Source organism: Trametes versicolor, assembly GCF_000271585.1.
Source record: "Trametes versicolor FP-101664 SS1 unplaced genomic scaffold TRAVEscaffold_13, whole genome shotgun sequence".
NCBI lineage: Eukaryota > Fungi > Basidiomycota > Agaricomycetes > Polyporales > Polyporaceae > Trametes > Trametes versicolor.
Genome location: NW_007360333.1, coordinates 648,885 through 671,782, shown reverse-complemented (window position 1 = coordinate 671,782; position 22,898 = coordinate 648,885). Strand labels below are relative to the sequence as shown.

The 22,898-nt window shown below is 56.4% G+C and overlaps 8 protein-coding genes across 8 annotated transcripts; 4 read left to right on the top strand and 4 right to left on the bottom strand.

The window, feature by feature from the left end:
- Positions 1-84: 84 nt before the first annotated feature.
- On the top strand, positions 85-795 carry TRAVEDRAFT_75025 (uncharacterized protein). The gene is made up of 3 exons (XM_008046068.1): positions 85-294; positions 367-597; positions 650-795. Exons 1-2 carry the CDS (start codon positions 115-117, stop codon positions 553-555), a joined length of 369 nt encoding a protein of 122 aa, XP_008044259.1. The 5' UTR covers positions 85-114; the 3' UTR covers positions 556-597; positions 650-795.
- Positions 796-2,754: 1,959 nt separating this feature from the next.
- Positions 2,755-3,992, bottom strand: TRAVEDRAFT_75024 (uncharacterized protein; the record flags this gene model as incomplete). Its single annotated transcript, XM_008046067.1, has 5 exons — positions 2,755-2,976; positions 3,045-3,373; positions 3,430-3,505; positions 3,560-3,852; positions 3,923-3,992. The coding sequence occupies 5 exons, from the start codon at positions 3,990-3,992 to the stop codon at positions 2,755-2,757; spliced, it is 990 nt and encodes a 329-aa protein (XP_008044258.1).
- A 2,052-nt stretch (positions 3,993-6,044) lies between these two features.
- Positions 6,045-8,564, top strand: TRAVEDRAFT_61079 (MFS general substrate transporter; the record flags this gene model as incomplete). Its single annotated transcript, XM_008046066.1, has 13 exons — positions 6,045-6,338; positions 6,387-6,551; positions 6,613-6,690; positions 6,739-6,809; positions 6,875-6,954; positions 7,009-7,246; positions 7,316-7,467; positions 7,524-7,915; positions 7,978-8,004; positions 8,068-8,074; positions 8,144-8,271; positions 8,340-8,375; positions 8,438-8,564. The coding sequence occupies 13 exons, from the start codon at positions 6,045-6,047 to the stop codon at positions 8,471-8,473; spliced, it is 1,704 nt and encodes a 567-aa protein (XP_008044257.1). The 3' UTR covers positions 8,474-8,564.
- Positions 8,565-9,476: 912 nt separating this feature from the next.
- TRAVEDRAFT_75022 (Piwi-domain-containing protein) lies at positions 9,477-12,471 on the top strand (the record flags this gene model as incomplete). The annotated part of the gene is made up of 6 exons (XM_008046065.1): positions 9,477-9,847; positions 9,900-10,375; positions 10,428-11,494; positions 11,551-11,658; positions 11,721-11,963; positions 12,028-12,471. 6 exons carry the CDS (start codon positions 9,477-9,479, stop codon positions 12,379-12,381), a joined length of 2,619 nt encoding a protein of 872 aa, XP_008044256.1. The 3' UTR covers positions 12,382-12,471.
- Positions 12,472-13,531: 1,060 nt separating this feature from the next.
- On the top strand, positions 13,532-14,366 carry TRAVEDRAFT_135080 (uncharacterized protein; the record flags this gene model as incomplete). Its single annotated transcript, XM_008046064.1, has 2 exons — positions 13,532-13,819; positions 13,881-14,366. Coding segments are annotated over 2 exons (774 nt in total), but the record flags the coding sequence as incomplete, so codon positions are not given.
- Positions 14,367-14,410: 44 nt separating this feature from the next.
- Positions 14,411-15,336, bottom strand: TRAVEDRAFT_61075 (uncharacterized protein). The gene is made up of 6 exons (XM_008046063.1): positions 15,169-15,336; positions 15,031-15,109; positions 14,917-14,967; positions 14,762-14,860; positions 14,652-14,702; positions 14,411-14,594 (listed from the first exon to the last, which is right to left on the bottom strand). Exons 1-6 carry the CDS (start codon positions 15,291-15,293, stop codon positions 14,484-14,486), a joined length of 516 nt encoding a protein of 171 aa, XP_008044254.1. The 5' UTR covers positions 15,294-15,336; the 3' UTR covers positions 14,411-14,483.
- Positions 15,337-18,006: 2,670 nt separating this feature from the next.
- On the bottom strand, positions 18,007-19,354 carry TRAVEDRAFT_31818 (uncharacterized protein; the record flags this gene model as incomplete). The annotated part of the gene is made up of 4 exons (XM_008045844.1): positions 19,126-19,354; positions 18,775-19,058; positions 18,310-18,714; positions 18,007-18,247 (listed from the first exon to the last, which is right to left on the bottom strand). The coding sequence occupies exons 1-4, from the start codon at positions 19,193-19,195 to the stop codon at positions 18,008-18,010; spliced, it is 999 nt and encodes a 332-aa protein (XP_008044035.1). The 5' UTR covers positions 19,196-19,354.
- A 2,117-nt stretch (positions 19,355-21,471) lies between these two features.
- On the bottom strand, positions 21,472-22,526 carry TRAVEDRAFT_53125 (uncharacterized protein; the record flags this gene model as incomplete). Its single annotated transcript, XM_008046062.1, has 7 exons — positions 21,472-21,582; positions 21,638-21,787; positions 21,862-21,912; positions 21,983-22,064; positions 22,120-22,294; positions 22,353-22,403; positions 22,481-22,526. The coding sequence occupies 7 exons, from the start codon at positions 22,524-22,526 to the stop codon at positions 21,472-21,474; spliced, it is 666 nt and encodes a 221-aa protein (XP_008044253.1).
- Positions 22,527-22,898: the final 372 nt, after the last annotated feature.

The window sequence follows — 22,898 nt, the reverse complement described above, 5'->3', positions numbered from 1 at the left end:
GGACACCTCAGAGTCATTGGAGGAATATATAAACCACAGACTGGCCAGGCGAAGACTCACCAACATTCGTTCTTTCATACTAGTGGAACCGGATCCTCAGCAAGACTTCACACCATGCGCTTTTCTGCCAGCACTCTCGCGTACCTCGTATCTGCACTCGTGTCCGCGCTCGCCCCGCGGGCCGCACAGGCAGGAGTCACAGCCTTCAGCGGCGGCTCGTGCGACGGTGACGCCGGGCTGGACGTCCCCTGCGACGGCTCGTGCCACCAGTTCGACGAGCGACACTCCTTCCGCGTGCGTATTTTCCCGCCCCCCGAAAGTAGGGCTTCCCTCGAAGATAATTTTACTGACGGTGACCATGTTCAGGTTGACGGTGGCACGGGCACACACTGCGTGACGGTGTTCGTGGACCCGGGTTGCCCTAGAGACGCTATGGGCTTCGAGCAGAGCTTTTTCAAGAGCCAGACAGGCCAATGCACGAACGTGAACACCGGAACAAATGCCCGGTCGTTCCTCTGCGCGCCGGACAGCACTTGTTTGCTGGGAGCCGCCTGAGCCGAGTCCCGCTGCTCGACGATGTTCAAATCTACAAGCAAGGTTGGTGAGAGGTTTATCGCAGGGCGGCAGTCACTCACATTTGGCTGTCCAGGACGTCTGCGAGACAAGCGAGCATAATGTGCAAGATGGCGGAGAGTGTAGTAGCGGGATTAGTGCAGAAGACTTGACTAATACGATCACACTTCCTTGGAGTCAAGTCTGCCCATTGACCAAATTGAGGCCGTTCTGACATCTCCGCAAATTCCTATTGTGTAAAAATTAGTGGCCTTGAGATGTGTCTCGATATGCGATGGAGGGTACTTACGTGGCACATCTCTGTCAATGATACTTAAAATTAACTACTTGGGTTTCAAGTTGTTTCCTAGCTTGAGACTCTTCCTGCGTGTTACCTGTTTCCATTGCAAACAATTCCGCTCAACAGAGAAGATGCGAAAGTAACGGTCGAAGAGGTGGCGGTAGTTCAGTGGAGGACTCGGAGTTGAATAGGGTTTTCTCGTCCCGGAATATCGTGCGGTACGGCGTCTAACCGGATATTTCCGGCGCCAGTAGCAGGCGCTCAGGATACCACTCCCGACGTCCGTCCTGTTGAACTCCACCATGTAAACTTCTACTTTATGCACGCTAGCTCGCCAACTGATTGTTCTATCGCTTGTTGGTCCGAGTGAACAAATGTCTACTGGAATCCGTCATGAAATCAAAAACATGTTGAGCTCCCCCGCGAACTAGTCTCCGTGGCTGACTGTAGTAGATGATAGTCGATCTACGTATACACCCGCGAACGTGCACTTGTCGAAGCGCTCAGCCTGGCAGCCGTTCTCGACGAAATGTCTTGGTTTTTCGCAGCTTGTCTGTTGGGTGAGTGCTACTCGCTCCTGGTGCACCTAACATGTCCTTTTACCTCGTATAGCGCTCGTAAGCGCACTCAAGGGTTCCCGGAAACGGCTTCCTACCATGCTCCAGGATGCGCCCGGGGGTTTGGTCACTGTGAACGATGATCAGTGACTTGATCATGAATGCCTAGTACCCCTCTTCCGTGAGGGGCAACCAAGCGTCTAGCCAGCTGCGCTCTTGGACAAGTCATGACACGCACTGCGATCCACTGTGCCAGACATTCCACTCCAGTACGTGCGCATGCTTGGCCGGAGACGAACATGCTGCTCTGAGACTTGGCGCGCTCGACGCTTTGCAGAAGCCACGATATCATTGACCTCCGCGCTCACGCGGAACAGATCTCCGTGCATCAGTCATATTCATATGGTCCTCTCGAAGTCGTGAAGGCTTCTGCTCAATCTTCAAGGCACAGTTAAGGCACAGTTCTACGTCCGAGTGTGGCGAATTGTCACCCATATGTGCTTCTAAACTTCACAGCAACAGCCCTAGTACGTCCTTGACGAAGCCCCCTAATGCAGCAGCTCACGCACGTTCGTACCGCTCGTCGCCACACCTTACCGCCTCTTTATCTCGTCCAGCATCGCGCTCATAGCCATTTAGGGGTTACACTGCTCGGTCGAACTTAGTGGCCCCGTGCGGCACCAGTGGTCCATATACAGAACAATGTCTATTCCCAATTGTCTGTTATACTTCCTCGCTGATGCTCGTATCAGCTTCTGCTCCGGGCACCCCGGACATCGTCGAGTTCCACAACCACGCCGCGCCGCCGCCGCCGTCTGGAGTGGTCAACCCCCTCCACTTCGCAAGGCGTCTTCACCGCTCTGTCGCCGCCATCTGTCCGATTGGCAGATCGCGGCTCTCACGCAGTGTCAGCTCGGGCTTGCTTTGAATGCCGGTAGCAGCTGGCCTGAGCAGGGCGCATGTGTTCAGGGCCCTTTCGCGGCCGCTGGATCAACGCCCGGAGAAGCGCAGGCGGATCTAAGAGACAACTCTAGCAGAACAAGCTCTGAGTTGGGTGCCGTGTGGATGCGGTTTGTCGCCGTGTCCGCACATGGGCGGCCGGATTGTCCTGAGAGTGATGCAGCGATTTTATATTCCTACGGTATACTAGATGGTCAGGGTATGCTATAGTGTACAATCGACCTAATTTTACTTCAGTACATCGGATCCGGGCGAGCGCGTGCAAAGCATCGAAAGCAACAAATGAACGGCGTGAAGGAAGGCGACCATGAAGCACCGTCCTGGGAGATGATAACAATAACGAGCAAAGCCAAGTTTTCGAATGTTCCACTATCCGCGAGGTTGCTATACCACATCCACAGTGGACGCGTTCGACTGCTGCGTGGCGACGAACTCCGCGTGTTTTCTTTCCACATCCTCGGTGCTCGCGCCAAACTCGAGCTGCGTCTCGGTCGCCGCCTGCGCGGACTTTGTGAACTCGAGGTTCGTGTCTGTCATCGCGGACGTGTTGCGCGTCCACGCGCGCCCGCGCACGACGCGCAGGATAATCATCTGCGGGGCGATGCACTGTACGTCCGAGGATCCCGTTCATCAGTCACTCTGCCATATTCAACAAGAAAGGGAAAATCACGCACCGTCATCATCACATATATCGAGAGGAAGAAGATCTCGAGCTGGCTGTTGAGCGCGAACGCGACGACGTACGCGACACCCGTGAGCGCGTACAGCGCCGCGCTCTCGACCAGAATGGCCGCCGCGGTCACGTAGTCGCGCCCGACGTCGAAGCCGATGTGGCGCGCGATGGTGCGCCCCTTGTAGACGATGCGCCCGCAGATGAGCCCGGAGACGATCAGGTTCAGGCTGATCACGCAGGAGGTGTAGGAGACGCCGAGCGTGTGCGCGAGCCCCAGGAAGTAGCTGGATTGTGGTTTCCCCGACTCGATGAGCTGTGCGATGCCGACCGCTGAAGGGGCAAAGTCAGAATGAAGTCTGGGGGCGCGCGGAGAGCAGAGGACGTACAGAATGTGCCGAGGTACAGGACGATTGGGAATAATACCACGCGGATGTCATTCCATACGACAAAGCATCGGTATATCTGGATAGCTAGCTGTTAAACGCAGACTTTCTGAAGGGGCGCGGATGTACTAACAAGAAGGCCGTCGCTCAGCAGGTTGAGCGCAATGGACGCGGCGGTGCCGAACGTCTGGTACCACACCGCGGCGAAGTCGTTGAGGTACGCGTCCTGTCCGCCGGGGTAGTCCTTGTTCACGATCCACATTTCCTCGCCGAACACGGCCTCGGTGGCGACGAAGACGGTGTTCAGACAGAGGAGCGCGGTGCTGAAGAACAGGAAGAACGCGTTCGACCTGCTCGAGCGCGTTTGTCTCGTCTTCTTGCCGAACATCGCGCGCACCGTCATAGAGTACAACACGAGCTCCACCCCTGAGAATACCGAAAAACGCGCGTCAGCTCACAGTTCAGTTTGGCGGAAGCGGGATACGGATAGACAAACCATAAAGGATGGCGTTGAAGTTGTTTCCGATGTAGAATGCGTTCTGGAACGTGGCCATAGACTCAGACATGGTGGGCGAAGGCAAGGAGCGGGATGAGTGGACGCCTGGTTGCTCTACTCATGGGGCTGCAGGACGTCTACATCCTATTTATGCGTGGCGCTGGCGTGCAATTTCATCAGTACTTCCATGTCTGCGGCGCGCCGAAGTATACCCCATGTGCACACCGAGGCTTCCAATTCTTGCCTTCGCGGATGGATGTGCGAGTCTTTACCCGAGCTCAGACGGATATCGGCGAACATATATAGGGCCGTCGCGCAAGCTGGATATCCGCTTCCCTGCGCACTTGAGACCCCCCGGGTTGCGGGCCGTGGCTTTGCTCATAAGTGGGATGCTTGTACGAGTACCGTACCCGGATATGTCAGCCGCATAATGAGGTTACAGCAGCCGGGAGACAGCTTACGTATCCTCAGATCACGTCGGAGGTAGATCTGCTTCTTCGGACGATATGTTCCCATGCGTCCACAGTGCGGAATTGAACCTACAATCTATATCGAGTAGATCGCACACAGCGGTCATAGGGATAACCGTCTCGGGATAGCTTGGTGTAGGGGTGGTGTGCTCTCTTCCATCTTCAGGCCGGGTATCGTCATGATTCTGAAATTGGAGAACGATGGGGTATATCCGGCTGCCGATGAGCGCGTATGGATACCATGATATCCTGTCAAGTATGGCGTATCACTGTCAGTCCTTGAACGATCGATACATAACAGCGCTCAAAGCCACACATTACCGCCCGGACACATGGTCGTGTCCATGCCAAATTGCCAATGGGTGTAGGTGACAACGGATCGCATACTCCGTCCAGTAGACACAATAGCAGAACCATCGCGTGCGCTGGAAAGTTTGAAATGTACATGGGAGAAATAAACCCGAACCTGAGCGCACGTGGGTTGAAGGAGGCCTTAAGAAATTGCGTGCGTTCCTCCAAGGGTCTATCCTGACCAAGCTTGATGTGGGGGTATTCAGAAAGAGGCAGTGGTCTTTGTTTCCACAGAGGACTTGAATTCGTGCATTTAGAGCATGGGTCGAGATTAGTTGGCGACTCCCGAGAGTACACACCAGCAATGTTATAACGGCCCTAGTTCGGATCTAAGGCTGCAAACCGACGAGATTATACGGCGGTAGTGTCCAAGTAAGGGTGTATCTGTTAGGATAGAGTCAGAAGAAGGTCCCCAGGAAAAGGCCTATAGAGCTATAGGCATAGGGAACAGATAGTCGATGGTGGTGGCCAAAAGAGTGAAGAGGTAGAGGTCCTGCGGAGTTTTAATCCGTTTGTTACTGTACTCACGCGCGTTCTGCTCCCATTATAAATTGGCAGAGAAATGTATCTACCTTCAAATAATCTCCGTGTCTACTCCCCGTGAGCATAAGGCATAATTTCGGCCACTGTAATGAATAATGCGGGAAGCAGCGACGAAGGGGATCATGGCCGCTCAGTCGCAAAATCGAACTCCGACGTTCCCACGGGGTCACGTCTCCCCATTGGCCAGCCACGATCCTCCTCCTGACTCTCCTCCCTCTCCTGCGGAAGCATGAGTGTCTTCTGCTTGTGAACGTCAGACTAGCTTACGAGTCTATAGGTAAGCCACGAGCGGTAAAACAATACCCATATCATAGTTACGGCAGGACCCCTGACAATCCTCCCAGATGTGTTACATAAACTCCGGACAAAAATGGAGCCCTCGGGAGGCAGATGCTTTCCACCCAGAAGGCGCTCGCGATGTGCGAGGAGTTATACCAGCTCGGGCCACTAGGTCGTTGAGAACGGCGTTTCGCATCGAATTGAGCGAAAGTTTGATTTTTGACGCCCCTTCAAGACGCGGTCCTGGACCAAAACGAGTCTCTTGAGCTCAGCAGCTATACCTTGCATACGGCGGGACCACAACTGCCTCCGAGGCCCCAAATCCGGCGTGGACCCAAACGCGACATTTTGTAGCCCGCTTGGGAGGATTGCCAGGGGTCCCCTTCAAGTTACGGCAGCTCCCAAGCGGGAGAAGCATGGCCAAGCGTCCCGGCGCAGCTATATAGCGCAGGCCCGCTCCTCGATTGGCGACCGCGACAATGTCGACAGTACTCGCAAAGCCGTACTGCGATAAGGACGTCTCGGAGGCCTCAGAAACTGCCTCCACCAAGAGTGCCCTTCGGGCCGAGAGCACCATCCAGCCAGTGGGCGCGCCGGTGTCCGAGCAGAAGGATACCTTCTGGCGCCAGCCAAAGCACAACCTGGACACCGTCGCGACGCAGCCCTCTGTCTTCGATGACCCCGTGACGCTCGAGCAGTATCGCCCGCCGCAGACCTGGGAGAACGTGCACCGCTTCGACCCTTCTGCGCGTTGGACATGGCGAGAGGAATACGTGAGTTATGTTCAAGTTGATCTAGCACGCAGCTGATAACCGCCCTAGCGTGTTGTGCGAAGGATCGACTGGCTAATTATGGTCTGGGCCTTTATTATGTTCTTCGCCTTGGACCTCGACCGGTCGAACATCGCGCAAGCCAACACCGACAACTTTCTGAACGACCTTGGGCTGACGACGGACGACTTCAACCTGGGGAACACGCTGTTCAAGGTTCGCATTTGACTAAGCAATGCCAACTTGTACCCTTGGCTTATCTTGGCACTTGCTGCAGTTGTGCTTCCTGATTGCGGAGCTTCCTTCGCAACTCATCTCGAAGCGTGTGGGCCCCGATGTCTGGGTCCCGACCCAGGTGAGTGTCCTAATATGAGCCGTGTGCACACGCGTTTACGCGGAGTAGATGGTGCTGTGGAGCTTCGTTTCTCTTGGCCAATTCTGGCTTACCGGAAGGGGTTCCTTCCTGGCTACTAGGTATGCGACACGTGTCCCCGGACGTTTTGAACGACAAATGCTTACAGCACTCACTGGTAACATAGGTGCTTGCTCGGATTCATGCAAGGAGGGTTCATCCCAGACGTGATCTTGTACCTTTCGTATTTTTACACCAAGAAAGAGCGTGAGTTATGTTCTCAGGCTGAGTCCAACAAGACTCTGAAACGCCCTCCCGTAGTTCCCACTCGACTGGCGTGGTTCTGGGCCTCCAACTATGTCGCCGAAATCGTGGGCGCGTTCATCGCGACGGGCCTCCTCAAGCTCCGAGGCGTCAATGGGAAGGCTGGATGGCGGTACCTCTTCCTAATCGAGGGCGGCCTTACTCTAGCTATCGGTATTGTGTCTTTCTTCATGATGCCGCCAAGCCCTACCCAGACAAAGTCGTGGGTTCGTCCAAAGGGATGGTTCACTGAACGGTTCGCAGACCTTCATTCTCTCCATTCTCTCCTTACGCTCGTACTTATATATGTTGTCGACTTTTCCAGTGAGGAGACCATCATCGTGAACCGTGTGCTGCGAGATGACCCATCCAAGTCGAACATGCACAACCGCCAGGGTCTTTCCGTCCGCATGATCTGGGATGTCCTGAAGGATTGGCGCATATGGCCCATCTACTTGATGGGCCTCCTCTTCCTGGGTATGCTGCCGTCCAGGTTTTGCCTTCATCGCACAGTCACTCATACTCCGCTACAGTCCCAGTCACGCCTCCGCAAAACTACCTCACACTGACGCTCCGGAATCTCGGCTATACGACCACGCAGTCCAACCTGCTCAGCATTCCCTCCAAGTTCCTCGGGCTGGTTCTCCTCCTCATATGGTGCTACATCAGCGAAATGCTCGACAGCCGCATCGTTCCGCTCGTCGCCCTTCAAATTTACGCCCTGCCCTTGCTCATCGCACTGTACACGTTCACCGCGGAGACATCCCCATGGGTGTACTTCGCCATCGTCACGCTTATCACCGGTTACCCGTACGTGCATCCTGTGCAGGTTGCTTGGGCGTCGACGAATTCGGCCGGCGTGGGTACGCGGACCGTGTCGGCCTCCTTATACAACATGTTCTATCAGGCCGACGGGATTGTTTCGGTGCGTTGGCGTGGCCAGCATGCGTGCGTGTCTTAGCCCCACTGACTGGACACGGTTCTCAGGCAAACATCTATCGGGATGATGACAAGGTGAGCCCCAGCCTCTAGACGGCATGCATAGGGATCTGATGGCTGACATCTCGTTCGATGCAGCCTCTTTGTAAGTCGCCTCGCCTCGCGCCATCCCAGCCGTTCTCGTTGCATTTCGTGCTGACGTCTTTTACCGTAGACAAGCATGGAAACCGCGCGCTCATCGCCGTTTGCGTGCTTAACTTGTTCCTCTATTTTATCATCTACTTGTTCTACAAGGGTGTCAACAAGCGCAGGGACCGGATATGGAACTCCTGGACGGCGAAGGTGAGTGCTTTGCACTGCGAACCTGTCGTGGCCCACGCACTCAGTTTGATCGCGTACCGTCTTTACAGGAACAGCACGAGTACTTAGAGACGACCAAAGACCAGGTATGCCGCATCTGATTGAACGCGACGGACGCTTTCGCGATATCTTACCGTGGGTTTCGCAGGGCAACGCGCGGATGAACTTCCGTTTCGCGTACTGATCGACGTTTGTGATTATGATATCCATGACTTTATAAAATGCAGCTTAACGATCAAGACCGCCATGCTTTCGAGCAACTAGTATCTAGTTCCCCTATGGTCAGTCCGCTTTGTCAACATTGTGTAATGAGTGCAAAACTCATCAAGATCATCCCTGCAGGTAGACATCGACTCGGTCTCTTACGATCGACATCATGATCGCTTCGGCTTCGAAAAAGCTATGATTGTTCCGCATTGCGTGGAGCCTCAGGCGCCCTCATGAATCTCGATATTGGCCAGGACAGCCACACTGGCTTCTCCTAGGATCATCGCTGCACCTCGGACGCTTACGACTAGGGCAGGTCCTGGTAACTAGCTTTCAGGTCGTGGCTCAATCTCTCACGCTGGAAAGAAGGGCTAATGCGATTTATAGAGCAAAGGAGAAGCCATAAATACCCCACATGGCCTAGTCATTAAGAACCGCGAGGCTCGTTAGGCAGCTGCATCGGGCGCTTCCGCAGTTCCATTTATGTAATACTGCAGCACTACCGCAGCGCAATATGCAGGGGGAGCGAGGCTATAAGTACAGCGTGGGCAAGGTTTGAGGCTCATCCGCTCCTAGCTCTCACCATTAAACACAACTCTTTCAGCTTTTCTCTACTCAACACATCTATCTCGACCAAGACCATGAGTGGACGTCAACGTGGGGCACCGCGAGGCCGGGGACCGCGTCCAGGACAGGGTCCTGGCAGCTCAGGAAGAGGCTCGTCGCCGTCTCGAGGACGTGGCAGCCCCGTACCGCCAGGAGGCCCGGAATCCGGTTTCCCGCGCGGCAGAGGTTTCCCCAGAGGAGGCCCTCCGCAGGGCGGTGGATTCCGCGGAGCTCCCAGCGGAGGCTCGCGCGGGGGCCGCGGAGGCGGTCCCGCGCAAGTCTTTGCTGGAGGCCAACCCCTCAACCAGGACGCTCGCATTGGCGAACTCGACCGACTTGTGCAGGCCTTCAGCAAGGTCCGGCTTCAGCCAGAGATGCCTCTGCGCCCCGGCTTCGGCACGCTCGGTCGTCCGGGCGTCTTGAGGACGAACTTCTTCGCCGTGAGGCTCCCCAAAGCTGCGGTTTTCTATGAGTACGAGATCGATATCTCGCCGAAGGCTCAGGCCAAGGGCGATAGGCGCGGGCGCATCCTGGAGCTTGTTGAGCGAAGCGCCGCGTTTGCGAACTTCAGACAGCATGTCGCCCACGACCGCAGCCAGAGGCTCGTGTCCGCTCAGAAGCTACCGCAGCCGCTGAGTGTAGCCGTTCGATACCTCGAGGAGGACAACGACAACGACCCGAACGCCCTCAACTTCACGGTCGACATAAAGTATCAAAAGGACATCAACATGTCTGAGCTCAATGAGTGAGTGAATCGTTCCGTGGTTGACGACTGTGCTGAACATGTTGTGACATAGCTACATGGATGGTCGTCCCGAGCATCGCAAGATTGACACGCAGCCGTACTTATCGGCAATGAACCTCGTCGTGCAGAGCTACGCGTCAAAGCATGGAGTACGCGTCGGCAGGAACAAGTATTTCTTCCCCTCTCCCACGGAACACTACATGCTGTCGCTCGGTGTCGAGGCCCACCGCGGCTTCTTCATGTCCATTCGTCCGATGTACAAGCAGTTGATGGTGAACATCAACGTCTGCATGACGGCGTTCTACACCCCTGGCAACCTTGCACAGGCTATGATGGCGTTCCAGCAACAGAGCCAGAACGGCATGCCCCAGGCGTTCGCAAACCGGCTAAAGGTGGCGACGCGGCACCTCGGGTATACGAAGAAGAGCACCATTTTCAAGATCATGACAAGCCTGACAGCGAGGACTGCACGCTTCGACTGCGAGGAGTTCGGACGCAAGGTGACCGTTGAGGAGTTCTTTAAACTCAGTGAGTACTTCCCGGCTGCCCAACTTCCCACCTACTCATCCCAGCCTTTCAGAGCACAAGATCACGTTGCGGCATGCGGCAGACCTCCCCGTCGTCAATGTAAGCAACAACCCGAAGCGGCACGTTTACATGCCCGCCGAAATCTGCGAGATCCTGCCCGGACAGGCCTACCGCGGGAAGCTGGACCCCGACCAAACGTCGGCGATGATCCGTTTCGCGTGCAACCCACCCGAGGTCAATGGGAACGCGATCGTAAATGACGGCTTCCCAAGCCTCGGGCTCACTCCAGGCGCCGCACCCAGCACCCTCACCGCGTTTGGAGTCAGCGTCGACCCGAACATGGCCGTGGTGCCTAGCCGCGTCCTCCCTACCCCCAGCATCCGGTACCGCACCGGGAACGCGCTAGTTCCGCGCAACGCGGGGTGGAACATCATGAACGTGAAGCTGCAGGCAGGCGGCACGATCGGTACCTGGGCAGTTCTGCTCGTGCAGGACGGCGGGCGGCGAGACGAGTTCCAGGGCCCGAACGACCCGCAACTTATCGCGTTCCTCAAAACGTTCCTCGCGAAGTGCAACTCGAGCGGGATCGCGGGCGCGGACAAGCCCCCGAAGATCCTCTCCGTCACCCTCCCAAGCCCGCGTGACGATCCGAATCGCGAGCGCGCGCTCACGGCGATCCGCGACACGCTGCGGAACAACCTGAACAGCAAGGCGAAGCCCAGTTTCGTGCTTGTGCTGCTCTCGGGCGTCGACAAGTACATCTACCCGGGGATCAAGAAGCTGGGGGACATCGACATGGGCCTGCAGACGATCCACATGCTCCTCGGGAAGGCGCGCGATTCGCGGCCGAACAAGCAGGACCAGTACTTCTCGAACGTCATCTTGAAGGTAAATGTGAAGCTTGGGGGCATGAACCACCTGCTGGACGACGGCTCCATGCGGTGGCTGCGGGAGAAGAACACGATGATCATGGGCATCGACGTAACGCACCCCAGCCCGAACAGCCTCCCCGGCTCGCCCAGCATCGCTGCAGTCGTCGCGAGTGTCGACGACAACTTCGTCCAGTTCCCCGCCAGCCTGTCTCTCCAGAAGCCGGACTGGAATAAGGATAGCAAGGAGGTACGACGGTTACTGACGGGATCGCAGATTGACTATAGAGCTAACCGTATATCCAGATGGTCGAGAAGTTGACGGCGATGACCATCGAGCGCCTTGAGGTATACAGGAAGAAGAACACACGCTTGCCCGACCGAGTGTTCGTCTACCGCGACGGCGTCTCGGAGGTAAGTATTGTTTCATCCCACACTCAGTAAACATTCTGACACGCTGTGTTTCTCGTGTGCAGGGCCAGTATCACCTCGTACTCCGAGAGGAGCTACCGAAGATTCTGGCGGCGTTCAAACAGATCTCCCCTAAGGCGCCGTACAAGCCGACTCTCACCATCGCGATCTGTGGCAAGCGCCACCACGCGAGGTTCTGGCCTACAGCGCCGGGCGAGGCGAACATGACAAACAACGGCAACACCGTACCAGGCACAGTCGTCGACAAGGGTATCACGGATGTTTACAACTTCGACTTCTACCTGCAGGTGCGTAGTTGTGCTTTGATGGGAATAATGGAACTCGACACTCACCGCGTTAAATCTGCTCCAGGCGCATACCGGTCTGCAGGGACACGTGCGGCCGACGCACTACACCGTGGTGTACGACGAGAACCGCTACAGCGCCGACGTGTTGCAGCAGGGCACGCACACCGCGAGCTACCTGTACGCGCGCGCAACGAAGGCGGTCAGTCTCGCCCCGGCCGCGTACTACGCCGACATCGCATGCGAACGGGGCCGCGACTACTTGAACGTGCTGCTGAACCTCACCGACAATAGCTCCGTCGTGGGTGGAGCGAGTACTGCGGACAGGGAGGCCGAGAAGGAGCGCGTTTACGAGAGTGCGGTCAAGCTGTGGGGGCGCGGTATCCATCCGGACCTGAAAGATTGCATGTTCTATATCTAAAGAAACCGCTGCTTGCTTTGCTCTTGTTCTAGGACAGCTACTTTTTTCCTTGATGTTCGTTTTGAATGTACTAGTACTAAGACCATTTCCCACCATGTAAAGTGTTTGCGAACGACGGCATCCTGTATATTTGTATCTTGACTACATGTCATTACCCTCGCAGCTCTTTGGACCGTATACAGTGTATTCCTGTTATGAGTTGTATATTTGGCACCTAGTACGTCAGCCTATTGCACTGATTCTTTGCCAATTTGTTGCCTTGAATACCCTTCCTCCTGCGCGAAGGCCGGCGTTGTAGTAGCCGCAGTGGGACAAGTGGTAAGCGCTAGGGGCGGCCTCAGATGCCTGAGTACTCACCCCGAAAAACCTCGCCTCCAGCTCGGCTTGCGTTGCAAAATCATAACATAACATAAAATCACTTCTCACTGCCGTCCTGAATGAATTGTCTATCCTTGTTGTAACCCAGTGTGCTTTATGTTCCCAAATGTAGGTCAAACGCCGGTGCGAAGCTTTGGGCGCCAAGTTCGGCCACGGCCGAAAGCCTACCAAACTAGGCGACTCTCAACCACGTTGAAGTTTTGAACCACCAGCGACCACTACGCGAGTTGTAGCACCCTCTACGGCACGAGCTCCCTAGGAACATCGGCCTAAGATGGCCTCAAGATACAAAAAGAGAAAGCACCAGCAATTTGAAGAAGAGGCCTACGATAGCCCCACTAATCAACGAGACCTAGTTTCACTTCACATCCAAGCCCACGAAGCCGACCTCGTGCGAGGGCCCCAGGCTGCTACTGCTACTCGTTCGCTGGAAGTACTGCTGCGAAAAGAAGACGGGGCCCTGGTCCTGGTCCCAGGAGACGGGCTGATAAAATGGAATGGCGGCGGGAATGTCGCTTTCGCAGACACCTCAGCGGAAGACCATCTACAACTTGGACGTGCTTCCGAGCTCAAAGAAGAGAGCAGAGAAGATGGCGTCTGGATCGACAGGTAGGCCTTGTATTCATGACTTGCGATTTGTAACGCTGGGCATCTGCCCGAGTATTCGTTTGTGGGTCAAGACGTAGAGTATGAGCGAAGAAGGCATGCATCGTACGACATCTCTTATTCTTTTGCACATGTTTCTAAGAAACGATATCTGATATGTCACGATAGGTATGACGCACGATTGCTCCTCGATGCCCTGCCGGATGTTCCGCTGCCTACCGCTACGTCCGTAGAGGAACCCAGCTCGCCAGGCGGCTGGTCCGACCTCCCATCGGATGCAGAGGATACGTTCTTCTTCTCCTCGCAAGAAGTGGAGGACTATCGACGCGAGAAGCGACGACGCATTATCAGCGAGGATCGCCAGGCGCGACTTCGAGCAATCCGCTCCGAAGTTGGGGACGAAGAAAAGGTTGACGCGGATCCTCGTGAAGAATGGGGCGGCAGCGACGAAGAGGTGCTTTTCATGCCCCGCTCTATCAATCGATTCTCCTTGCTCACTTTGCCTATCGCCATAGCCGGATGATACCCAACTCGAGCTCATGCGTCGCACGGCCGCGCACGTCCATACTTCACCAAACCCGGCGCAACTCGAAATGCGCATCCTTGCGAATCATGGCGCTGATCCGCGCTTTGCATTCCTGCGCGGACGATGGTCGCGAGCGTGGCGCTTAACCAAGAGTAAGCTACGGCTCGAGCTTGAAGCAAAAAAGACGAAAGACAAAGGCGCAGCGCTGTCGGGCGGGGCTGGCATAGGCGGCCTATCCGGGTATGGTGACAGCGACGACGACGACGACGGCAGCGCAGAAGAAGGCGATGGCGGAGACGACAAGCTGGCAAACGAACCCGCCGAAGAGGGGAAGAAGGATATTGCTGAGGACATGGAGGCGAACGCGTCCGATGACGCGCTGAAGGCGGCCAGACGGGAAAGAGCACGAGAATGGGCTGAGAAACGGCGCGCGGCGAAGGAAGCTGCAGATAGATCTCAAGAGAACTCGTTATAAGTGGCCCGCCGTCGCTGTAAGCGTGCAGTCCCAACGCCGTCTACGTCTGCTCACGCAAGTCTCCCCTTTACAGTCTACCGATATAATACAGCGCATGTCAAGCATCTTTCTCGCCCCCTATTCCTTGCTCGCGTTGCGTGCCATGCAGTAAAACGTCCACTCTGTCCACGGCGATTCAAAATTCTGCCGGCCGCGCTCCTTGAATCCAAGTTTCTCGTACACCGCGACCTTTCAAATCATAAGGTGAGTTGAACATAAATGCGTCACCGCCTCATATCCACGCACGTTGCTCTCAGTGCCAGTGAGCAGCGCCAAGGTGGCCCCCGTCGCCTTCGCCTGTACACGAGTTCCGGTCAGTGTCAGCGTCGCGTTCGTACACAATGACCATCCCGCACCTTCTCAAACGTCAAGTCGAACAGAGCGCGACAAACGCCCTTGCGTTGGTAGTCCTCTCGGACCATTGCGAACCAGCAAAAGTAGCAGTCGAGCTCAGCCTGCGTGGACAAAATCTCTCGTCAGATCGTGCGCCTTGCCACAGTCGTTTCCTTACGTTCTCCATCTCAAGCGACTCCTTGAGGAACTTCGGCACCGCTTGGCCGTTCTACATTCCCCAACGCGCGTCAGTGCGCACATGGATGCAGGCTCCGGGCGCTGGCGTACTGACCACCCGCATCTGAAACGCGCGCCCCTCCTCGTCCACATGGCCCAAAAACTCGTTGAACCCCATCTCGAGCTGCTCAGGCCTGCAATGCCCGAGCCGTCAGCGCGCCGACTACCCCGAGCGCTGGAGATCACGACATACGTGTCAAAGGCCGAGCGGCCTGGGGACGCCCAAATGGTGAAGCCGACCAGCTCGCCCTGCGCGTCCTTCGCGGTGTACAGTTCCCCCGAGACGAGCGCGAGGGGCCGGATGACCGCGCGCGCCATTAGCGGCGCTAGGTCCTGCCGCCCTGAGACCGCGGCCACGAAGGTTGGCTCTGAAAAGCACCGTCAGTGGGGTATTCGTTTTGACTGTAAAGTTGAGATGCACATACCATCCTTGCTGAGGTGTATGTATAGTTCTGCGGCTGCCTCGAGCGTCTTATCTGTGGGATCGCGAACATTACTGGCGCGTCGCCATTGAGTGAAACTGAGCGCAAGCAACGTTTCGTACCATCAGGATTCTTTTCATACTGGACAGTCACGTTCTCTGGGAGGGATGGCATCCTGACGAGGCCCTGTCTGGTTCACTGAGCGCTCGCCCTATCAACAGGAGATGTGAATCAGTGGGTACGGGCGCGCGATGGCAAACTACGACCGGGCTCTACTTAAGCACTCTCTTAAGGGGACGCGCACATCAGCAGACGTCGTGATAGAAGACCGCAGGCGGTGCCCGTGTGTATGTCCCCCGGTCTGTCAGATGGAGTGTCGAGAGGTTCTCAGGATCGATGCAAGGATCTTTCCGAGACTATCTGTGACCGGAAATCCGGCTTCTTTTCCTTGACCTTGAGGGAGGAACTGTCGCCACAGTGCACTCACAATCGAGTACACTAGCTTATCCTGAGCAAATGCGACACAGTTGTTCATATCAGTTACACTCGAGTTAAAACCGAGTTACACCTCGCTGAGCCAGACATCATTTCGACGCCTTAACCAGGGAAAAGAACGCCCAAATACAATCTGACCCATGACATCCTGAACAATCGTCAATTCTGTATGCCAGAGCAAGCAGCAGTTAGTCGTGAATAACCCACAAGACCGTACCTGCGACATGCAACGCTTACCTCGCTTCTTCCCCACTACAGCACCTCGGTACGCGTGGCAATTAGAGCCAGGTAGCGTCTTCATATGGGCCCACTGCAGCATCTGTACACGACGAGGAAATTCAGCGACAAATTTCCGAGGTCTTCCATAGATATGCCCCTGAGTACCTGCTACAACTGCAGCACCTTGCTCTGCGGGTAGCGCGCGTGCGCTCACCGCAGCGAATCCGGCAATGAGGGCGAAGAGGACCTTCCAGTTGACAGCGGATGAAAGGCGCATAGTTTCTTGCGATGTGGTAGATGCGATGGATGCCACAGATGATGGGAAGCTCCAAGTCCTGGATGGCTGAAGAAGGCGTAGGTCGCAGACGGAGCCTGGCGTGCTTCCACACCGCGCCAAGCTGCTTGCTCGTGCTCTTCTTATCCTACTCTGGGGGTCCGCCAAATCGTCTTGAGATGCTGCATAACACCCGAGGGCAGCAACGCTTATGCAGCCTGACCATGGTCGTGCACTAGGTCTTGGAGGAGTATAGGTCTTCCTGAGTCTAAGCAATGCTTCTCCCGCATCACCCAAGCCAGATCACCCTAACTGCGGTCGGGCCTCCGCAGCGTGCAGGTGAGGAAGCTCGAGGGCGGCGTCTTGGCTTAGCTTGGGAGGTACGAACTTGCGATAGCCGCGGACTTGCGAATGTCGGGGGAGCTGCTGGACCTGGATGACTCGTCATACTCAGAGCTGCAGCGTCCTGCTACAATGACGGTCACTGTGGTGCTTACGATATTGGTTGAGCTAAGACGCGCGTGTGCTGGTGCATGTCTGACTCTAGCAGCATGATGTTGCCCTGTACATTGAGTCCGAGATGATGGATCAGAACGATGAAGTTAGCCGGCGGGATATCTAGCACCTGTAGTATCGCCGTCAGAAACAGAAGTATACGCATCGGCGATGCGCTGCGGAAGCAAAGAACAAACTAACGCACCATCGGGCGAATGGTAGTGACCCGCGGCGAACTCCGAGGATGACCCTGCGCGTTAACCGCGGCCGTCAATTCGGGCAGAAAATCCGAGGTACTGATCCCCACTCCGATGTCGTAAACTATCCTCTGCATTTCGACCTGAACGAGGTGATTCCGGCAGGACGTACGGCAAGGCACGGAGAAGAGCTTCCAGGCTACCTCTCGAGCACCTCCGCAGCGCGCAGCGTTCGAAGACCGTACCCCGAAGAAGAGTCGGAGACGGATGCGTCGACCTGTGTGAATACCGTGGCTGACGCAGACGCGGACCCATGTCATCCATATTTGCACGTCTGTAACTTGGCAAGCATTCTCGCCCGACCCAAACGGCGAGCCTACCCCTGCAATATAATCAGCAAGATTGTCCGTGAGTATGAGAGGTCGGAGAGAAGCATTCACGCACCGGTGGCCCTTCCGCAGATCCCCCCTTCGAATGTGCGTCTGGGCGCCATCGGTAGGCACAGTCCAATAAAAGCAGGTACGCACCCACGCGCTGGGAATTCGAATCCATGCATGACGGAGCGGAAGTTTGAAGGAAGCACATGTCATGGGGGCAATAGCGGCAGAGTTCAACGCGTTCCTCCACGCTCGCGCCGCTCAGGATGGTGCCGCAGGCCTGGAAGCGGTCATGGATGTCTCATGCGCGCGCCTCGACGGGGCCCACGTTCGACGTCCAGGGCGAGGTGCCGAAAGCGTGTCTCGCGGAGAGCCAAGGTGCGTCGTGAACTGTATTACAAGGTCCGGTATGGCATCGAACCTGAGGTATCCTAGTGGTACACAACAAACGGTCAGTCGTACAAGGGTCGTGGCCAGAGCGACCTAGCCCATCTATGCTCCCAGAAAAGTCCTTGCTTTTTAGAAAACACCGCGCGCCCCTTACTTCAGCCCGCTAGACCTTGTCCACGGAGAGGTCGCGCTGGGACGAGCTCGTGTGGCTGAGCGCGTGCAGGTTGATCGCGGTACCCCCAGGGCCCTCCGCAGCGGTCGTGCCCGTAAATCCGGAAGTGAGCATCGAGCTGTCCCCGGCGGGCGTGTTAAAGTGCATCGACGTGCGCGTGCGTGTCGCGGCGTCGCGCGACCACGCGCGGCCCATCAGTACGCGTAGCACGATCATCTGCGGGGAGATGCACTGCGCGCCGCGCGTCAGCGGACTGAGGGGAAGCGCGAGCGAGAACGAAAGGGGGCACGCACCGTGAACATCACGTAGATGGAGAGGAAGAGGATGGAGGTCGGACTTTGAAGCCCGAGCGAGACCACGTACGCAATCCCGAAAAGAGTGTATGGGAGCGCGCTCTCGACGATTAGCGCGACTGCGCCCGTGTAAGTCTGCATGACGTCCGCGCCGAGGACCCCGCGCATGTTCCGCGAAAGCATAAGGATGCGCACGCAGATGAGCGTCGAGCAAGTCACGTTCAGCCCGATCACGACCGACGAGTACGAGAGCGCGATTTGCTGTGCCTCGCCGAGGAAGAAGTCCGCGTTGGGCGTGCCAGAGACATAGCAGGTGAGGATGCCCAGCGCCGCGGTCCCGAGGTAGAGAACGAAGGGGAATGCGATGACGCGCAAGTCTCCCCATACGACGTAGCATCTGTAGAGCTGCAGAGGCGGGGGACGCGTCTAAAACCGTCGATAGGGCAGGAGGTTGAGGGGACGCACCAGAAGACCGTCGCTCATGAGGTTGAGCACGATGGATGACGCGCTACCCAGCGTTTGGTACCATACAGCTGCGTTGTCTGCCAGGTACTGTGCGGAGCCGCCGGCGTAGTCGGCATGCACAATCCACATCTCCTCTCCGAAGACGGCTTGTACCGCGACATAGATGGTGATCATGACCAGGAGCGCTGTGCTGAAGTACAGGAAGGGGCGGCGGTCGACATTGGTCTTGTCCTTGCTTGAGAGGATGAGGCGGACACTCGCGAAGTACAGCACGAGCTCCACGCCTGCCAGTGAGACGGGGTGTAAATGTTAGCAGTTCGAGAAAGGCCTACTAGTAGCCATGCTGCGTACCGTAGAGGATGGCGTTGAAGTTGTTTCCGACATAGTAGCAGTTTTGAAAGACGGCGTTGTAATCCGCCATCGAGCAGCGTCCAGCACAGCGGCGGAGGTTGGAGGGAGCAGGCAAGTGCGGACGGAGGCCGTGGGTTCCGTCGCTGCGAAGAGGCCGTCGTTTTGACGCGGGCCGCCAATCGAGTGCGAGGGGGCTTATCACTGATCTAGTCGCCGGCTAGATCTCTAATGAGGACATTACGCTCCCATGTACATACCCCGGCCGCGTTCCCTCCGGCTGTCTTCTCACAGCCTGTCGCGGGCTTTCAGACCGGGCATGTGCTGCCTCCACGTACCTTTCTGCGTCGTATTCTATGGGGTCACTGGACCGAGAAGACAGCGGAGGCCGATGTCCTCTCAAACAGGTACAGGGAAGACCTCCGAGTCGTCTCGGACGCCGAAGTGAGCAAGAATATCCAGGAGGTACCTGTATGAGTCCGACACCGGTCGGCAAGCCAAGATTAGCAGCGATGAGGAAACTTTGTATATGAATGTACGTACCTTATTGCTAGGTACTATGCAGAATACTGCCTCGTGGTGGTACACAGTTTCATTCGTGCATGCGAGGAAGGTCGGTTTGAGGAGGTCTGACCGTCTCCCAACCTCAGGTACCCCTTCCCAGGGTGTGGGACCAACGAGGCTGTCAGGAGTGCTGACGGCATACTTGCAAGTTGCTCAGAGCCGCTGCGCAGTGCAGCCGATGAGCACACGCTAGCGATGACAGCTCGTCGTCCATTCAGAACCGACGAGTGACCAAGGTGCGGGAATGCTAGTGAGCAAACGCAATGCAGGTTATTCCTGCCCTGCAATAGCTGACAGAGTGGTCCGCCATGCCAGTAGTGGGAGGTGTACCCACTTGTCCGGGTGCCCATGGCGCTTGCCTAGATCGCAAGGAGGTCAAGCGCAAATGAAAGGGGGCAGATGGGAGTTGTGGGCGTACAACGATCCTTCGCACTAGTCGATCCCAAAATCCCGATATTGTCGATCGTAAGAGATCCGAGGCGATCCGCTTCATTATCGACGCGCGCGTTCCTTTGAGCGCCTACGCGAGGGGCGTGACCGCGTACCGAACGCGTCAGATGGCGCTGGTCTCTTCCTTTGCGACTGCAGGTGCGGCCTTGGGGCCTAATCCCTTGAGGGAACGTCCAGCGAGATCCCGTGAGGTAGGGAGTGTATGAATTTGATTGCCTGTCTGAAGAGACGCTGTAGGTTTGTGCGCAATAGCAGAGGGTAGCCAGACGTCATGGTATATTAGCACTGCTGGCAGTGTGACTGCGCGAGAAAGGATCAGCTCATGGGGCAAAAGTGACAGTAATTGCCAGGTGCACTTCACGGTAAAAGGGAGACCGAAAGATGCGCAAGCGATGTGTCTGACCGCGATGAAATGAGACGAGGACGTCGGTGGGGAAGCACTCGGTGTGAGCTAGGTTTGCAAGTTGGGGGGAAAGAGACGTCGACTCGAATTCTTCCAATTGGCAGCGGGATCTCGCCTCTATATAGTACTGGGTCGCGAAGTGTTCGAAGTCGATCCCGATCCCCCCTTCATTCTATGTTCAAGGCATGTCTGATCAAGTCCTGATCGAGATAGAAGAGTGGGGCGTTGTGACAGAAGAAGCAAGCAAACCAGTGAGACATCGTGTGGCGCGTCGATCTCGAAGCTATCTCGAAGGCCGTTGCCGGTGCATACTTGTCGCCCCGCCCGACGCGTCTTCAATTTATATATATCTGTATCCCCAGAACGCTAATCCATTGGGCGATCTGTGCACCTTTGATGCGATAGGCCTAATGCGGAGGGGAATGGTGATTCAACCTGTACATCGGGATCAGTTTGTGTCGTCTTCCAAGAGCGAGACTCCAGGGGGTGCCATCGCGAGTGTTCTATCGAGTGAAGGGAAACATCACAGAGCTGGAGCGTTCAGAATTCTGAGAGTATCACAATGTGAAGGAGGTCGCGACATCTGGAAGATCTGACATACGTCACCGATCCCTCGACGCGTCTTGTGTTTGACACGCTTCGTAAGTGCTCGTGATCGCGTCTTAAGCTTGCCGAGGCCGAACTTCGACTCTTTGTGGTCATGAAGAAGCTGGTACTAACTGAACTGATAGCAGATACTAGTCCACCGCTTCACGCAAGTATACTTGCCAGTGCTTACATTTCTCTGCAGCTAGCACCTAAGACGCATTCGAGACGTCGCATACTACCCGAAACCACCCTGCGACTACAAGGGCTAAATAACAAATATCGTACACATACAATCACATAAACATGACATATTACACTGCGCGCGGTGTTCACGGAAGTGCCGTTCAAGCCAGACGTGTATCCTTCGCCAAGCACCAGAACTCCCACTCGCCCCAAGGCGCAGACACTTTCGTATGTCCCTTGTTCGTGAAGCCCGCCCGCTCCGCGAGCGCGGTCTGCCACCACTCTCGAGTCAGCTGGCGAGAGTAGAACAGTGCTCGTCGCACGTACGTTGGTGGTGTTGGAGGTCAAGAAGCCCATCACCGCCCTCTGCGCGGTCGCCTTCTCCGTGACAACCTCAAGCATCGCGCGGAACACGCCCTGTCGCTGGTGTTCGGGTTTCACCGCCGCGAACCAGCACCAGTAGCTCGCTTTCTCGGCCTGCACGAAGACGCGTGCACTGGTCAGCATACTCTTCCTGCACTTCGCTGTAGGCGCAGAGAGGGAACACATACAGAGGGAATCCCGAGCGCGCCGTCGATGAACTTTGGCATATCCTCGTTAACCTAAAACCCGATTCACAAGTATCAGCACTCCGACTCTTTGGGCCTAGTATGCGATCGGCTGGACACTAACCGTCTTCATGTACGGCCCATGCGCCTCTGCGTCCAGCCGTCCTTGCAAAAACTGCGTTAGGCCCATCTCCGCCTGCTCTTCCCTGCATAAATTCGCGCATCAGCACTAGTCTACCCAGTTATGAGCAAGATACGAACGTGTCAAAGGTGGACCGCCCCGGGGGCACCCACGCGCTGAACCCGACGAGCGCTCCATCCGCGTCCGTCGCCGCATACAGCTCTCCGCACACGCGCGCGATCGGCGTGAGCACCGCGAGGATGATCTCGGGCGCGTGCTCGAGGTGGCCCGCGGTCGCACCCACCAGCGTCGGGTCTGCGTCGAGTTGAAGGGGTCAGAGGCTAGGATGGGAAGGTAAGAGGTGGGGACGTACCGCCTTGAAGCGTGTCGACGTAGATCTGCGCGGCGGCCTTCAGGAGGTCATCTGCATGGGGCCAGACGACCCGGACATGAGCGCCTCAACGAAATAGAGAGGGCTGGAGAGCAGGCATGGTGACTGACCACTTGGAGACGTGACCTGCTGGATCCTGATGTTGGCCGGTGCCATGGAAGATATGGAAGAGGAAGTGTAGCGACCGGTCTCTGCGTGGATCCGAGTGACAACTTGAGCGATAGAGACACTCGCGCCGCTCTATGTATACCCTCACGTCCCAGCGCAGTCGTCGCTGTCAGTATGCGGCGACTTCGGTTACGATGGGAAGGGAAGATGATGTAGCTCCGGAGACACGAGGTCCCGGGTGGATTGTACCTGTAGAGAGGGCACCAGGCCAGTTAGGACTGCGTACTGAGTGCGCGGCGCTGAGCTTCCATGTCCCATTAGACAGATGGGGATGCACATACGTGCGCGCGAGTCGCAGATAGGATCGAGTAAAGCCCACTCTTCATCACCACGAGACCAGGACACGAGGGCGAGTGGATA

Bases quoted from the DNA above. Each gene is read 5' to 3' on its own strand.
- TRAVEDRAFT_75025 (XM_008046068.1), top strand. From the start codon at position 115: ATGCGCTTTTCTGCCAGCACTCTCGCGTACCTCGTATCTGCACTCGTG. The intron at 295-366 runs GTGCGTATTTTC...GACCATGTTCAG, and splicing joins ACGAGCGACACTCCTTCCGC to GTTGACGGTGGCACGGGCAC.
- TRAVEDRAFT_61075 (XM_008046063.1), bottom strand. From the start codon at position 15,293: ATGGCGCGCGCGGTCATCCGGCCCCTCGCGCTCGTCTCGGGGGAACTG. The intron at 14,968-15,030 runs GTCAGTACGCCA...TGGGGAATGTAG, and splicing joins GCGCGTTTCAGATGCGGGTG to AACGGCCAAGCGGTGCCGAA. The intron at 14,595-14,651 runs GTGCGTGGATAT...ATGATTTGAAAG, and splicing joins TCACTGGCACTGAGAGCAAC to GTCGCGGTGTACGAGAAACT.